Raw genomic sequence first — 18,348 nt, 5'->3', positions numbered from 1 at the left:
TTTCATTTGTTTGTTTTTGTTAGTTTAGTATTTTTGACCGTGACTGTGCAAATTCGTACCTTGTTCATGATGTTTTCAAGTGTTTATTATAAAAGTACGTTGCGCAAGAGTATGTGTTCGTGGACTTCGCAGAAGATGCAATCCCTTGCAAATTTACGTCATCTTGACATTTTACCACACTGCCCCACAGATGTCTGTGCCAAGTCCCCCCCTCCCCGCGACATGGTTTCGTCCTGTCACCTGAGAGGACGAATGAATGCGGGCCCCTCGTGACGCGAGTCGGTCGGCTCCATAAATACTCTCACGTTCCTCGGAGGGGTGACACTTTCTCTGCGTTTTGTAAACGAGTGTATTGAAGTACCACAAAAGAGAAACTAAAAATGATGAACGGAGAGATTAACGGTTTCCACAACTCTCTTATTGAGGAGGACTGCTTCCTATTTACATCGGAGTCCGTTGGAGAGGGGCATCCAGGTAAAATGTCTAAATGACTAAACTCTGTGGGACATTCACATTACAGTATTCAGTTTCGCTATTACGTAACAGCACCTGTTCTGCACGTTAATTGTAAAAAATAACGCAGTGTACTCTTGCATTATTTTACCAAAATAACATCTGCTTTTGTTTGGAAATATTTTAATAATATAACTCAATGCTCAACTTAAATGAACATTGTGTCGCTATGTAGCAGTGCGCTGTAAATGTGAAAACTATTGTACCTCGTTTCCATGGCTGTGTGTCAAAAAACTAGTGAGCGGCCAATCTAGACAGCATTATAAGCGCTATAGTCGCGTTCAGCTGATTTCAAACACATGCACACTCATCTCAGATAGCAATGCAAACACCTCCGATTCCTAAAAAGGTAGTCTAGGTAGGCAGATCAGCAGATTTTGAGACGCAACATGTGGGATCAAACATGCGGTCTGAGACTCCGCCCACCGCGGCCTCATTATTAAAAAAAAGACCGCGGTTCTTTTCACCACAAATGAAAGTGAATGAAGGGACCTCCAGAATAAAAGTCAAATAAAAGTCACGGCAGTAAAATACTTTGCAGTTTAGTTTGTATTTTTGGACACATTTTTATTTATTTTAGTTTCCGTTTTGATAATTGTAGTTGAACATTAAAAAAAAATATTTAAAAAAAATCATTTGGAAGGTCTTTTAGCACAACTGTACCTTATAATACAGAATAGTATAGAAAATGTAAAATATTATTGGATCAAAAATTATTTATAGATTTGCATTGTAAGTTGTATACAACATGATGTGACAAAAGTCATAATTTATTATTCAAATACTAGTGCTTTAAAATATAAGCCATAAAGACAACCAATGAAATACTACTTTTTTTATTTTTTTATTTATTAATATAGGGTGATATCAGGTAAATTGGGCCACTTTTGGGTTAGAACACAACAAGAAGTTGTTATATGAGTGTTTTTATGATTAATAAGGTTTGTTTTTAATTTGACATTTTTAATTAAAACATTAAATATATTCGATTTTTGGTTAGCACGCATTTAATTATATTTAATTTTATAATGTAACTGTGTAAAATTGCATTTAAATTACATTAGAACATCAATTTAGATTACATTAAACATCAATTTTAATAAATTTATCTACATTCGGCCCCCTACCCGATTGTATTTTTTGGCCCCATCCCTGGCAGACATCATTCTATCTCTTTTATGTGCCTTTCTAAATGTCTTCTTTCCTTTCTGATTCTTTCTGTTTATTATGCTGTCTGTAATACGTAGATTACACATTCTAGTCCAATTGCAAATGCATGTACGTAGGAATAAAGCCCATAGGAAACCATTTATGAGCTTGTTTAGTTGATTCTCAACAGTATAATAAGCAAATGCAGTGTGGATTTTGACAACTGCATATATAGAATACTAATAAATGTTATTGTTTTCATTGCACAGATAAGATATGCGACCAGATAAGTGACGCTGTGTTGGACGCTCACCTGAAGCAAGACCCAGATGCAAAAGTGGCTTGCGGTATGCTGAGTTTAATTTCTTGAAACTCATTTAAATATTTTGCATGTGTTCTTTCAGATTTTATGTCCTCCCAAAATGAAGATGAATATTTCATTGTCCTTTTTCTCTCTAGAAACCGTAGCCAAGACGGGAATGATTTTGCTGGCAGGAGAGGTGACGTCTCGTGCTGTTGTCGACTATCAGAAGGTGGTCCGCGACACCATAAAACACATTGGCTATGACGACTCAACCAAAGGTTTGTTTGATAATGCATTTTATTATACATACAGCAGAATTTACTGTTTAAATTTCAAAAGTTCAAATTTTGCGCACCATTTATATGATCAAAAATACAGTAAAAATGGCAATATTGTTAAATATTATTGCAATTAAAAACTACTGTTTTCTATTTGAAAATAGTGTAAAATATAATTTATTTCTGTGATCAAAGCTGGATTTTCAGCATTCAGCGTTCAAAAGTTTGGGGTCAGTAAGACTTGTAATAGTCTTTAAAGAAGTCTCTTATGCTCATCAAGGCTGCATTTATTTGATTAAAAATACAGAAAAAAACAGTAATATTGCAAAATGTTTTTACAATATAAAATACAAACTTTAAAATCGAATTTATTCCTGTGATGAAAAGCTGATTTTTTTATCAGCTGTAACTCCAGTCTTCGGTGTCACATGATGCTTCAGAAATCATTCTAATATACTGATTTTCTGCTCAAGAAACACTCTTTTTTTTAATGAACACTCATAAAAACAAAGGTGCTTTAAAAGGTTTTTCACAGCGATGCCATAGAAGAACCATTTTTGGTTCCATGAAGAACCATTCAGTCAAAGGTTCTTTAAAGAACAATCTTTTTCTTAACTTTTATAATCTGAAGAGCATCTTTTGCCACAAAGAACCTTTTGTGAAACATGTTAAAGGTTCTTTATGCAACTATTTAGACAAAAATGGTCTTCTATGGTATTGTGAATCACCTTTATTTTTAACAGTGTCCATGTGTTGAATAATAGTATTTGTTACTTTCAAAAAAAAAAAGTAATGACTTTAAATTTTTAAACAGTACATTTTTAAAAATAAAGGTTCCAAAAGGGTGTTTTTGCAAGAACAATTTGTGCTTCCTCAAAGAACCTTTCAGTGAACAGTTGCTAAAAGAACCATTTTAAAGAGCATTTAAAAAATCTAAAGAACCTTTTCTGCATTTGAAAGGTTCCATAGATGTTCAAGGTTCTACTTAGAACCACCGATGCCAATAAAGAACCTCTGTTTTTTTAAGAGTGTAGTGCAACTGAAAGAGTAAAGTCTCCTTAAGTACAGAAATCTAACAAACAAGTAAACAAATGTTGCTGAATGGCCCATAAAGTCTTCCAAAATCTTTCTCCTGAACCTGTAGGCTTTGATTACAAGACCTGCAATGTCCTGGTGGCTCTGGAGCAGCAGTCTCCAGACATCGCTCAGGGTGTGCATTTGGACCGCAATGAAGAGGATGTTGGGGCTGGCGACCAGGTAAGTCAACGCCGTTTGAAAACCATAAATGAAACTCTTTTAATACCATTTCAGTATTAATATCTTCTGTGTTGTGCTTCGTTCAGGGTCTGATGTTCGGTTATGCCACGGATGAAACCGAGGAATGCATGCCTCTCACTATCGTCCTCGCACACAAACTTAACGCCAAGATGGCAGAACTGCGCCGCAACGGCACCCTGTCCTGGCTCCGGCCTGACTCCAAAACTCAGGTCTGCTTAACGGAAACACAGAAACTTATGAAATTAAGCTTGCATACCTGGAAGTGTTTGCATGCAGGTACTTGTGTAGACTCGCTTTTCCTGACAGTGCAACATGTTCTTTGAAAACAGGTTACCGTACAGTACAGACAGGAGCGTGGCGCCATGCTGCCAGTACGCGTCCACACTGTCGTCGTCTCTGTGCAGCACGACGAAGACATCTGCCTTGATGAGATGCGTGATGCTCTTAAAGATAAAGTCATCAAAGCTGTGGTGCCCTCTGTTTATCTGGACGACGATACCATTTATCACCTGCAGCCCAGCGGTCGCTTTGTCATCGGAGGCCCTCAGGTACAGTGTTGTTTTCGTCAACGATGACGATGACGAAATCATTTCGTTGACGCCACTTTTTTTCCATGACGATAACGAGACGTTGACGAGATAAAAATGGCTCGTTGATGACTAAAACATGACGAGACGTGTGTGAGTTTTCGTTGACGAGACGAGAATAGACGAAAATGTTAGTGGGTGGTCCGTCAGACGTTTAAAATGCATGACATTTCTGCTTATTGTGCATGCCAATTAAAACCGAAAAAAGTATCTGCCGCTATGGCAAGCCGTTTTATCATTAAATACTCTTTGCCATACTACTATGGCAAGCCGTTTTAGCATTCCATCCTTGTTTGTCTTTTATGTTTTAAAACATTCCTTCATTATTGTAATTATTGGTAAAAAATAGTCGATCCGGAAGCTCACATTGTGTTGAACTATAGATCTGCTATTTTCAGAACTTACAAGTGACACTACCCAACAGCAAAATACTTACTGACCTACATTAATTTGTTAAAAGACTACTTTTTCCCCTTTTTTTTTTTTTTGACTAAAACTAGACTAAAACCTTCTTGACTTTTCGTCGACTAAAACTAGACTAAAACCTTTTTGACTTTTCGTCGACTAAAACTAGACTAAAACCTTTTTGACTTTTCGTCGACTAAAACCTTTTTGACTTTTCGTCAACTAAAACTACACTAAAACCTTTTTGACTTTTCGTCGACTAAAACTAGACTAAAACCTTTTTGACTTTTCGTCAACTAAAACTACACTAAAACCTTTTTGACTTTTCGTCAACTAAAACTACACTAAAACCTTTTTGACTTTTCGTCGACTAAAACTACACTAAAACCTTTTTGACTTTTCGTCGACTAAAACTAGACTAAAACCTTTTTGACTTTTCGTCGACTAAAACTAGACTAAAACCTTTTTGACTTTTCGTCAACTAAAACTAGACTAAAACCTTTTTGACTTTTCGTCAACTAAAACTACACTAAAACCTTTTTGACTTTTCGTCGACTAAAACTAGACTAAAACCTTTTTGACTTTTCGTCGACTAAAACTAGACTAAAACCTTTTTGACTTTTCGTCAACTAAAACTACACTAAAACCTTTTTGACTTTTCGTCGACTAAAACTAGACTAAAACCTTTTTGACTTTTCGTCAACTAAAACTACACTAAAACCTTTTTGACTTTTCGTCGACTAAAACTAGACTAAAACCTTCTTGACTTTTCGTCGACTAAAACTAGACTAAAACCTTTTTGACTTTTCGTCGACTAAAACTAGACTAAAACCTTCTTGACTTTTCGTCGACTAAAACTAGACTAAAACCTTTTTGACTTTTCGTCGACTAAAACTAGACTAAAACCTTTTTGACTTTTCGTCGACTAAAACTAGACTAAAACCTTTTTGACTTTTCGTCGACTAAAACTACACTAAAACCTTTTTGACTTTTCGTCGACTAAAACTAGACTAAAACCTTCTTGACTTTTCGTCAACTAAAACTACACTAAAACCTTCTTGACTTTTCGTCGACTAAAACTAGACTAAAACCTTTTTGACTTTTCGTCGACTAAAACTAGACTAAAACCTTTTTGACTTTTCGTCGACTAAAACTAGACTAAAACCTTTTTGACTTTTCGTCAACTAAAACTACACTAAAACCTTCTTGACTTTTCGTCAACTAAAACTACACTAAAACCTTCTTGACTTTTCGTCAACTAAAACTACACTAAAACCTTCTTGACTTTTCGTCGACTAAAACTACACTAAAACCTTCTTGACTTTTCGTCGACTAAAACTACACTAAAACCTTTTTGACTTTTCGTCGACTAAAACTAGACTAAAACCTTTTTGACTTTTCGTCGACTAAAACTAGACTAAAACCTTTTTGACTTTGTCAACTAAAACTAGACTAAAACCTTTTTGACTTTTCGTCAACTAAAACTACACTAAAACCTTCTTGACTTTTCGTCGACTAAAACTAGACTAAAACCTTTTTGACTTTTCGTCGACTAAAACTAGACTAAAACCTTTTTGACTTTTCGTCGACTAAAACTAGACTAAAACCTTTTTGACTTTTCGTCGACTAAAACTACACTAAAACCTTCTTGACTTTTCGTCGACTAAAACTAGACTAAAACCTTTTTGACTTTTCGTCAACTAAAACTACACTAAAACCTTCTTGACTTTTCGTCGACTAAAACTAGACTAAAACCTTTTTGACTTTTCGTCGACTAAAACTAGACTAAAACCTTTTTGACTTTTCGTCAACTAAAACTACACTAAAACCTTCTTGACTTTTCGTCGACTAAAACTAGACTAAAACCTTTTTGACTTTTCGTCGACTAAAACTAGACTAAAACCTTCTTGACTTTTCGTCGACTAAAATTGGACTAAAACTATCACATATAGAAGTGACTAAAATTTGACTAAAACTAATAACCATTTTAGTCCAAAAGACTAAGACTAAGACTAAATCTAAGATGGTTGTCAAAAACAACACTGCTCAGGTAGAGACCGGTTTTGGTTTTGTTTTTGGCAGTGCTTCTAAATTTCCTTTAAAGAGGTCCTATTATGCTCTTTTATAGTCTTTATTTAGTTTTGGGAGTGCACTAGAACATGCTTTTATGCTTGGTGGTTGAAAAACTGCATTATTTTTTACATAATTTACATTATTACAATAGCTTTCTCTCCAGACTGGCACAAACGGCTCGATTAGTTCTGGGTTTGATGAAGGTCCGGCTTCCGAAAAACTAAATGTGTTGTGATTGGTTAGCAGTGCTACTGCATTGCAATTGGCGAACAGCTTAGACGGTGTTTTAGTCCTGCCACGCCCCTTCACAAAGCAGCAAGTTTTGTGTACAACTGTTAGCGCAAACTAGATAAGTGATTTTTCTTACAAAAACACATTGGATCGCTAAAGGAGGATTTTACTGACAACAAACGCTGTAGTCCAAAGGAGCCATTCGTTGTAGTTCTTGAAAAGGAATTTTTTTAAAAACTATGTATCTCCCTTTGGAGTGGACTTGGAGATTTGTAACTTTGTGGATGTTTTTTTTTATGCCCAAACATACAAACCACACACTGGCTAAAATTCAAAAAGTGAAAAAGCATAATAGGACCCCTTTAAGTTAATGGTGAGATGCTATGAAATATGAAATCAAATACTGCCTTTATGTTAGTTTGAGCTGCATTCAGTTTTTAAACTGCTTGAAAAAGTTTATATTTCTTATTTAAATACAGTGAATATTTTGGGAATACTGTCCTATCCTAAATGTGTGTGTCATCTTTTTGTTCTTCTCCGAAATTAATCAGTTTAAGGGTTTGCTCACATTTGCACACATGCCACAGAAGTAGTGAACATTTACGTCTGATATAGGTTTTTAGAAGTGAGTGTGGCAAAATGGCTTGATAGTGCCCCCTATACACGTTCAATGAAGTGCCCCTTAAACTAGGCTTCACATACATGTATAAAATCAGTTTACATCTATGAAAAAGTGTCTTGGAGCAAAATCCAAAACCAAACTGGAAGGAATTTTCTCAGCAAATTTTGTGTTTTTGCCATTTTTAAGTGTTGTATTTTAACAAACTCCTCCTAGAGGTTTAATCAGATCAACGCCAGATTTGATTGGTGTAATGTAGAGCCCTTTGAGATGTTAAAATTATCTAAATCATTCAAGGAGAATTCACCGTTTCTCCATCAGTTTAATGTTCACAGTCAAAAAAATCTGACAGGTTGTTTTTGGTTGTTAGTTTTTTGGATGCTAATTACTAGTCTGTTGCAGCATTGAAAAGAAGTGTCAGAAACCCATTTTACCAGAATAAAAAGTCGGAAGCTGTTTACATTAAGTGCAAATGTCAATAAATACTATTTAGACTAAAAAATCTTAATGTTTTGCTTTAAAGCACTTTTCACAAATAATTACAAAGAAATGACAAGTATTGCCTATAATTAGACACAAAGTTTTAGAGCATATTAGAAATAATATTTTCATTAAACTTAATCCCATCATCTTTGTTTTTTTGACAACTTTGCAAGTCACGTTTTACCATGCACTGTAAAAAGTTTTTCCCAGTTTCAACTTAAAAACTTGAGTTCATTAGCTGCCTTCAAATTTTAAGTTAAATCAACTTAAAACAATAAGTCATTTCAACTCACGACAATAAAGTGAGTTAAAATGACTTGTACTTTGAAGTTGATTTAACTTAAAATTTTTAGGCATCTGATGAACTCAAGTTTTTAAGTTGAAACTGGTGAAAAAGCATCCAGATTGTTATTTTGAACCCAAATATTTGGGTTTCTACAAAAACAGTAGAAATAGATATTTCTACATAGTACATATACATGTATCTTTTAGTCTCTGAAAAGCTATAATACATGACCTGAATCTTCAGTTTTCAAAGTGGTTTTAAGGTTTTTTTCCATTAATGTAGGGTGATGCCGGTCTGACTGGTCGTAAGATTATTGTGGATACCTATGGAGGCTGGGGAGCCCATGGTGGAGGAGCATTCTCTGGAAAGGACTACACTAAAGTGGACCGTTCTGCGGCGTACGCTGCCCGTTGGGTGGCCAAATCTCTTGTGAAGGCTAAACTGTGCAGGCGTGTTCTCGTGCAGGTAAGTCGGACAGATATTTTGCATTCTGCTGAGCAAGTATAACTCTTTACATTTTTATTTTATTCATTTTTGTATCAAATTACCTTGATACAGGTTTCTTATGCCATCGGAGTGGCCCATCCTCTTTCCATTTCCATCTTCCACTATGGCACATCCCAGAAGAGTGAACAGGAGCTGCTTAAAATCGTCAAGAAAAACTTTGATCTTCGTCCAGGAGTCATTGTGAGGTAACAGCTCCTCTCTTAACACATTCTCCTTGCTCTTGTGATCGAAGCCTTTCATATTCCTTCATCTTTCAGCTGAACGCCGATGGGAGTGAATCATTCATCTTCTTCTGCTTCTGACTTTGCTTCCCTTTTCTTTGGGTCTTTGCATTCCCTGATTCTATTAGATAGATGATGATAATGGCTCCAGAAACTCAGTCAACTTTTGTAATTGTAAGTAATTATTCAAGATTCAGTACAGTACAAAAACAGTCGATAATAAAATAAAAAAGCAAGAAATACAGGCAAGAAAACAATCCTACTGAACCACACTGCTGTTCAAAAGTTTGAGGTTGGTAAGATTTTTTTTTTTCATGTTTGTAAAAGAATGGTCATGCATTCACTATGACTGCATCTATTTGGTCAAAAAAAAGTAATGTTATAAAAAAAAAAAATATATATATATATATATATATATATATATTTTTTTTTTTCTATTTAATTTTTTTTTTTAAATATAATTTATTCCTGTGATCAAATGAATTTTCGGTAACACTTTAGAATAGGGAACACTTATTAACTATTAACTACGACTTTTCCCTCAATAAATTTCTAATTTGCTGCTTATTAGTAGTTAGTAATCTAGTTGTTAAATTTAGGTATTTGGTAGGATTAGGGATGTAGAATAAGGCATTAATATGTGCTTAATTAGTACTAATAAATGGCTAATATTCTAGTAATATGCAACCAGTTAAGAAACCGTAAAATAAAGTGTTACCGAATTTTCTTCAGTGTCACATGATCCTTTAGAAATCTTTCTAATACGCTGATTTACTGCTCAACAAACATTTCTGATACTATCATCAGTGTTGAAAACAGTTGTGCTTATATTGTATTATATGTACACTGCCACTCTAAAGTTTGGGATTAGTAAGACTTAATGTTGTTGTTGATTTTGTAAAGAAGTCTCTTCCGCTCATCAAGGCTGCATTGATTTGATCAAAATACAGAAAAAAAACTGCAAAAAGTTATAACAATATAAAATAATGGTTTTAATTTGAATATACTTTAAAATATAATTTATTCCTGTGATGCAAAGCTGAATTTTCATCAGCTAATAGTCTTAAGTTCACATGATCCTTCAGAAATCATTCTAATATACTGATTTATTACATTTTTTAATCATCGATGTTAAAAAGAACAGCATTTATTCAAAATATAAATCTTTTCTAAGAATGTAAATCTATGCTATCACTTTTTATTAATTTAACACATCCTTGGTGAATAAAAGTAGTAATTTCTTTCAAAAAAAGAAAGAATAAAAATGTACTGAGCCCAAACTTTTGAACGGAAGTGTTTTTGTTAGAAAACCTTTCTGTTTTAAATAAATGCTGTTCTTTGATCAAAGAATCCTGAAAAAAAGCGTTCCACACAGGTTCCAAAAAAATATTAAGCAGCACAACTGTTTTCAACATTAATAGTAAATCAGCATATTAAAATGATTTCAAAAGGATCAAGATGTACTGAAAACTGGAGTATTGATGCTGTAAATTCAGCTTTGTATCACAGGAATAAATTTTAAAATATATTCACAATTTTAAATTGAAATATTTCACAATGTTATTTTTTTTCTGTATTTTTGATCAAATAAATGAGCCTTGATGAGCATAAAAAATGTCTTTTAAAAAACATTAGAAATATTGCTGACCCCAAACTATCTAATGTATGTTATATATAATCAAAAACATGTGTGTATATATATAATCGTACTGACCTCAAACTTCCCACAAGTATTTAACTTGCAGAAATTGAAAAGGAATAATGTAAAACTAATTACTTATTGTCATACATTTCACTGCATGATTATTACATAAGCAAATTAAAACAGTGCATGCACATTAAATACCAAAACAGGCATTTTTACCATTTGTGCACAAACACACACACACAGACGCATAAATATAAAAAAAGGCTGATATTTTAATAATTGCAAATGTTCTGTAAAAAGCAGTCAGATAAATGATAATGTAAAAAGATGGGTGTTTTTATTTTATTTTTAGTTCCAACTTTTGACAGCACTTGAGAACTTTTCTATAATAGCATCCTTGCAGAGACATTATGCTTCCTTCAACTCTCCAAATGGTGAAATAGTCTGTAGAGCATCATGGGTAATGTAGTTTTTCACCACAAATTCCACTGTAAAAGAGTGCACTTTACATTCACTTCATAAACCCCTTTATAAACCTGTGAAGAGCGTTTCAAATCAGTCACTTACGAGGTTCCACTCTGCTTAGGATGTTGTCTTAGAAGGTAGCTGCAGGTTTGGAACAGAGCCAGCATGTTTGCTGCTAGACTTGCTTTCTATTTCATGCTACCTTTCCTCCTTCAGGCTGACTAGTGAGCGTGATGGTAAGTGAGCGCTTCATCTCTTCTCTGGCTGGCTGGGTGCACACTTGAAGTATCGTCCACATGATGATCTTTTAAATGCATGCTGTTTTGTTTAAACGAGTCAATAATCCATGTCCGATGTGTTCTAGGGAGCTGGAGCTGAAGAAGCCAATTTATCAGAAGACCGCTGCTTACGGCCACTTTGGCCGTGATTCATTCGCTTGGGAAGTGCCCAAAAAGCTGCACTACTAAACCTTTTGTCAAGGTTTTTCCTCTTTAGGCCTGTTGGCGTATTCTACAGAGAAGCCCACATGGCTTACGGGGAGAAGTCTGGTTATTCTGGTACAAGTCCTGCTGGTCCATCTTATTTAGGCCTTTATATTTCCTCTCATGTTGCATTACCCGTTTCACTTCATAGTCTTTGAGTTTCAAAGGTGATAATGATTCATAAGCATTAGGATAAATGAAGATTTAACATATGAATTTCAATCGTAGGAATTGTAAACTGGTTGCCCAGTATTAATTACAGATTTTATTATATGCAGCTCTATTGAGCCCTTGGCCACTGTATCAGAAGCATTCCCGACTGTTTTAGTAGTTTTACACCTAGTGTATTATTTATTTGTGCTGGAATCTGTAATGTGGAGGTCAGCTCTTATGCTGTGTGTTGCTGTTCTTGGCTGACGAGTAACTTCTCTATTCTAGAGCTCTGTGGTTCCCAAGTGTCTTACAGAAAAACTTTGGGGACCGGCTACAAGGAAAGTGGTTGCTGCAGTGCCATTTATTTTGGCCAATACTAATGCATTATTAGATGCTTATTGTCTGTCTTTCACATTCTCTTCTTTACTTATACAGAGGGATTGCAATTTTGGCTGGTGTTGTACAGAGAAACTAGCCTTGTTTACATGCATTCTCTCTCTCTCTCTCTCTCTCTCTCTCTCTCTCTCTCTCTCTCTCTCTCTCTCTCTCTCTCTCTCTCTCTCTCTCTCTCTCTCTCTCTGTGTCTCTCTTTACCTTCTTCCAGTTTTAATTTATTTTTTAACAATAAAATGTTTTCTATTATGGCTTTGGATGTCACTATTTTTTTTTTTCCCCTTTCTTTGTATATAGAAGTACACTATATTGCCAAATTTCTAATACGCTGATTTACTGCTCAACAAACATTTCTGATACTATCATCAATGTTGAAAACAGTTGTGCTTATATTATATTATATGTACACTGCCACTCAAAAGTTTGGGATTAGTAAGACTTAATGTTGTTGATTTTGTAAAGAAGTCTCTTGTGCTCATCGAGGCTGCATTGATTTGATCAAAATACAGAAAGAAAAACTGCAAAAAGTTATAACAATATAAAATAGTGTTTTTTATTTTAAAATACTTTAAAATATAATTTATTCCTGTGATGCAAAGCTGAATTTTCATCAGCTAGTAGTCTTAAGTTCACATGATCCTTCAGAAATCATTCTAATGTACTGATTTATTAAATTTTTTAATCATCGATGTTAAAAAAGAACAGCATTTATTCAAAATATAAACCAGCAGAGGGATTGCAATTTTGGCTGGTGTTGTACAGAGAAACTAGCCTTGTTTATATGCATTCTCTCTTTCTGTCTCTCTTTACCTTCTTCCAGTTTTAATTTATTTTTAACAATAAAATGTTTTCTATTATGGCTTTGGATGTCACTGTTTTTTTGTTTTCCCCCTCTCTTTGTATTTAGAAGTATATTGCCAAAAGTATTAGGACACCGCCTTCTAATGAACAGGTTTGACTACTTCAGCAATTAGTAGCGAATTAAAGTAGAAGTATGTAATAAGCACTTTTATCTAATAAGTACTATTTAAACAGATAATAGTCGAATACAATCTAGTCAGAACTAAATGGTTGATATCTGAATAGCTGATCCCTGTAAAAGACAATGGCAAAAATTTTAAACATGTCACTATTGAAATAAGCACCTAATAAATATGAACTAGTTTCTAACTGGTTGGCATTCCACTGTATCACCCAAGGTACACTGCGTGTTTAGGCACATTTTCCAGGAATGCTAAGGGGCTAATGAATAAGTACTTTAAGTTTTTAGTACCTAAAGAAGAAGCTTAAAAAAGCATTATTAGCTAATGGATGAGTACTAGTACTTAAACGGAATAGATACTAGTAGCATTAAAATAGATACTAGGTTTGCAGGTGCAGATTGGCGGCCCACCGAAGGGGAACTTTTAATTGAAGCGAGGGAACAAATAGAGTCCTTCACGGGCCCGGCCCTGGATTGAGACTCTCAGGCCAGAGCCCTGCCCTTGTCCAACAGCGTATCAGAACAGAGCCTGTGTTGCAGCCATTAAAATAGCTCAGTTTTCTTTTTTTTTAAATGGCAAAGTGGCTAGATTTCATTGCATTTCTTTAATAGGTTAAATTAGAAATACACTACCGTTCAAAAGTTTGGGGTCAATACATTTTTTTTTTAAAGAAATTAATACTTTTATTCACCAAGGATGTATTAAGTTAATAAAAGTTGATTAAAAGTTAATAATAAATTATTTACATTGTTATAAAATATTTTTATATTTTGAATACTGTACTTTTTAAACTTGTTATTCATGAAAGAATCCTGAAAAAAAAAAATCACAGGTTCCAAAAAATATGTATTGATATTATCCAACATTGATCATTCTAATAATAAATCAGCATATTAGAATGATTTCTGAAGGATCATGTGACACTTAAGACTGGAGTAACAGCTGATAAAAATTCAGCTTTTCATCACAGGAATAAATTCTATTTTAAAGTATGTTAAAATAAAAAACATTATTTTATATTGTAAAAACATTTTGCAATATTACTGTTTTTTTCTGTATTTTTAATCAAATAAATGCAGCCTTGATAAGCATAAGACACTTCTTTAAAGACTATTACAAGTCTTACTGACCCCAAACTTTTGAACGGTAGTGTATGTTTGGAACATTTTATGTTAAATTAAAATAATGACCAAGCAGACAGCGGCAATGAGTTGAGCATATTTGATCAGTGTAGCCTTCTCAAATCAACACGACTTGCCTAAAATATTAATAATATTAATTTAAACATTTAAATGTGCGCTGTTAGATGCATATCCAAGCATTTGTGTGGAGAGTGAAAGCTAAAGCGAACTTTGTACAACACGGAAGCAGCAGCGTGATTACTTGCATTTTTTTCTTAATAACAGTGGAAACCTAAAATACTCCATCATTTTTGCTCATAAAGGTAAGAACTGCAAACTACTTTTATTTGTATGCACTCACAATATCAACAAAACGTTATGCTTTTGTAAAATAGCTAAAGAAAACAAACATGCCCTTTCTGCCATCTCTGTCTTGAGGAGTAGCGCTTCACACAAATAATCCGAAACTCAGCGAATATTTGCCTCACAGATGATAAATATGTGACCCTGGATCACAAAACCAGTCATAAGGGTCAATTTTTGGAAATTGAGATTTATACATAATCTGAAGCTAAATAAATAAGCTTTCTATTGATGTATGGTTTGTTAGGATTGGGCAATATTTGGCTGAGATACTATTATGTGAAAATCGAAATATTGAGAAAATAGCCTTTAAAGTTGTCCAAATGAAGTTCTTAGCAATGCATATTACTAATATGAATACATAATGAAAAATTAGTTTTGATGCATTTACGGTAAGAAATTTACAAAATATCTTCATGGAACATGGTTTTTACTTAATATTCTAATGATTTTTGGCATAAAAGAAAAAACAATCATTTTGACTCACACAACTTATGTGCAACTTATGACTGGTTTTGTGGTCCAGGGTCACATATATCTATAGAAGCTTTAAATTACTACTTTAAAACTAAAGAATTCATGTGCTAAAATCATGTAATATTGCATAAAGTTAATATGAGTCTGCTTACAGACAGGAGGTAAAAGAGCTGGCTGTCTGGTGCAGTCATAACAACCTGGAGCTCAACACGCTCAAAACTGTGGAGATGATCATAGACTTCAGGAAAACCCCCCCTGCTCTCCCCCCACTCACCATCATGAACAGCACTGTAAACACAGTGGAGTCATTCAGGTTCCTTGGAAATACCATCTCTCAGGACCTGAAGTGGGACATTCACATAGACTCCATTGTGAAAAAGGCCCAGCAGAGGCTGTACTTCCTCCGCCAGCTGAGGAAACTCAACCTGCCACAGGAACTGCTGAAACAGTTTTACTCTGCCATCATTGAATCTGTCCTCTGCACTTCAATTACCATCTGGTTCAGCTCAGCTACAAATTCTGATCTCAGAAGACTACGTCGGATAGTCCGGACTGCTGAACGAATCATTGGTACAACCCTCCCTACCCTTCAAGATCTGTACTTATCCAGAGTACGAAAAAGGGCTGCCAAAATTACTCTGGACCCCTCACATCCAGCACACTCACTTTTTGAACTGTTACCATCCGGTCGGCGCTACAGAGCACTGAGCACTAGAACGACCAGACACCGAAACAGTTTCTTTCCTCAGGCAATCCATCTCATGAACACTTGATCGTGGAACATACAACACTATACACTCTTTATTCATTTTTCCGTTATTTATTTAAAGCACATACTTACTTCCATTCAAATGTCTTTGCTATTTTTGCACATTGTCTGTCTTGTATACCTCTATATTGTTCTTTTTATAATATGTATCGTCTTGTCACTGTCATTCTGTAGCACTGTGGAGCTCTGTCACAAAAACAAATTCCTAGTATGTGCAAACATACCTGGCAATAAAGCTCATTCTGATTCATTCTGATTCTGATTCTGATTCTGATTCTGAAAATTCCACTGCCCCCCCCCCCCCCAAAAAAAAAAGGTCTGTGGCATCCAACCTGTCTTTACATTTAACATGAAAAACACCAATAAAAACATAGGCTTCAACTCAAAAAAAAAAAAATGTAAACAATTTATGAGTAAAATAGAACAATGTTATAGGCTTGTTGGCTTTTCTGAGGTCGGCTAAATATTATGTTACTATTATTATGGCTTATTCACAAGATGTTTTTTTTTCTTCTTTTTTTACTCTTAATGATTTCATGAAACATTGTGTTTGTAATTTTTTTAAAATATGCATTCAAATATTTTACATGTTTTTTCATGCTGCAAATGTTAAAAGGGAAAAGCTCATTCACATGCCGCTTGATCTGAGGTGAATATAGTTATAATCTCACTACAAATTAAAGAGCTTAAAAACATTTATTGTTATTTGTTTGTATTTTATCGTAAAATTGACAGAATCTATAGGCTGAGACTTGCAAGTAATGAATAGAAAAATGTTAAATATTATTTTCAAGCATTTATACCCTAAATAAAACAGCTTGTGAATACTCATGTAGTGTTAGGTTATGCACTTAAGAAAAATCAACAAGTTGAGCCCATAATGATTGGGGGGCCTGAACAAATGTTTTGCATATAGGCCCGGGGCTGGCTTGCTACGCCAATGGATACTAGTACAAATTAAGGATTAAAGGTTAAATGGCTTGCTTCCACTAAAAGCCCTTTCAAGGAAAGTCAGTTCACTCTGCAGCCAAACTGGCAATGTGTCCAACCAGCTGTTTCAGTCAAGCAAGACCAACTCCTATCTACTTGAATGGGGAAATACCGAAATCTTGCCAAACTCACATTTTAATAACATTTCAAGTCGACAATAAAATGCCTTTCTTACTTAGATTTTTTTTTCTTGCTTTCAGTCAAAATATCTAAGAAAATTTTAAATCAACAAGGATTTTCTAGATGAGTAAAAAATACTTTCTTGTTTAAAAAAAACCCCCAGCCATAATTAAGTGCATTTTTGCTTGAAACAAGCTATATAATCTGCCAATGGGGTAAGAAAAATAATCTTGTTTTCTGTTTGAAATAATTAAAAAATGGTTTGTTTGTTTTTTGCTTACCCCATTGGCAGATTATTTTGCTTAAAGACAAAAACTCACTTAATTTTGACTTTGAAAATATTTTTTACTCTTCTAGAAAATCCAACTTGATTTAAGAATTTTTAGATATTTTGGCTGGAAACAAGACAAAAAAAATCTAAGTAAGAAAAGCATTTTTCTGCAGTGCATCTCTTTAATTTTCAGGTGGTTCCTGATCTGTGCTCTCTCTGCAGACAACCTATGATGCAGATTACAGTAGATACAGTATTTGTCTGTCAATGAAAAATACACCTTTTTAATGTATAGCTATGACTAATATGCATTTTATACATACTGTTAGCTGACAAGTGTTTTTCTTAAATATAGTTTAGTAGCATTTCTTGCATTCTTGCATTTTTTTGCATTTTAAATTCTCACTTGATAATTTAGTATTTTCCTATTAAAGCGCTCATTGGTAATTCAGTGGTTGCACCAATCGCACTAGTGCTTTTTACAGTTGCATGCATGCAGAATCATATTCATATTTTGCTCGTCACTAACAGTTCTACAGATCTAGCAGTAAGTCACCCTGAATAGCATGTGTGCTCAACTTACGTCTAGTTTGCTTATTTTCCAAATGTAAATATCAATCACTGAACATTCTCCACTGCCAAGGGAACACCCTGAGTGTGTATCACATGCATATATTTATATCTTGCATCATATTAATAGCTTGTACAGTACTGATATGTGCTGACTGATGTGAAATATCATTTGATATCTTTCACTAAAAATAAGTGTTAACTAAATTAAAGGTTAGATCATAAACGGTCCCACGACGAGTTAGGCCTACCACATGCACAGCGATATTAATGATGCAATAAAACAATACAGCTGAATATACACTGGAAAAAAAAAATCTTATCTTATCTTAGTATTTTTGTCTTGTTTCTAGTCAACATATCTAAAACTTCTTAAATTAAGATGCATTTACAAGACAAGCAAGATGGCATTAGATATTTAATCTTGTTTCCAGGGGGAAAAAAAATTAATTTAGTGCATTTTGCTTAATACAAGTCAAATTATCTGCCAGTGAGGTGAGTAAAATATTCGTAAAACAAGGCCCACTGGCAGATAATTTGACTTATTTTAAGCAAAATGCATACAATTTAGTTAACAAGATTAAATATCCTTAAATATATTTTGATTTG

At 34.2% G+C, this 18,348-nt stretch overlaps 1 protein-coding gene across 1 annotated transcript; it reads left to right on the top strand.

The window, feature by feature from the left end:
* Positions 1 to 329: 329 nt before the first annotated feature.
* mat2ab (methionine adenosyltransferase 2Ab) lies at positions 330 to 12,932 on the top strand. The gene is made up of 9 exons (XM_073840312.1): positions 330 to 474; positions 1,932 to 2,009; positions 2,122 to 2,244; positions 3,389 to 3,501; positions 3,588 to 3,731; positions 3,852 to 4,070; positions 8,489 to 8,671; positions 8,765 to 8,898; positions 11,412 to 12,932. The coding sequence occupies exons 1-9, from the start codon at positions 381 to 383 to the stop codon at positions 11,512 to 11,514; spliced, it is 1,191 nt and encodes a 396-aa protein (XP_073696413.1). The 5' UTR covers positions 330 to 380; the 3' UTR covers positions 11,515 to 12,932.
* The last annotated feature ends 5,416 nt before the right edge of the window (positions 12,933 to 18,348 follow it).

The sequence above is a fragment of the Garra rufa genome, chromosome 5, assembly GCF_049309525.1.
Source record: "Garra rufa chromosome 5, GarRuf1.0, whole genome shotgun sequence".
Taxonomy (NCBI): domain Eukaryota; kingdom Metazoa; phylum Chordata; class Actinopteri; order Cypriniformes; family Cyprinidae; genus Garra; species Garra rufa.
This window is presented reverse-complemented; position numbering and strand designations above follow the sequence as displayed.

Coding starts and splice junctions, on each gene's coding strand:
- mat2ab (XM_073840312.1), top strand. CDS start 381: ATGATGAACGGAGAGATTAACGGTTTCCACAACTCTCTTATTGAGGAG. Junction 8,672..8,764: donor GCAGGCGTGTTCTCGTGCAG/GTAAGTCGGACA, acceptor ACCTTGATACAG/GTTTCTTATGCCATCGGAGT. Junction 8,899..11,411: donor CGTCCAGGAGTCATTGTGAG/GTAACAGCTCCT, acceptor GATGTGTTCTAG/GGAGCTGGAGCTGAAGAAGC.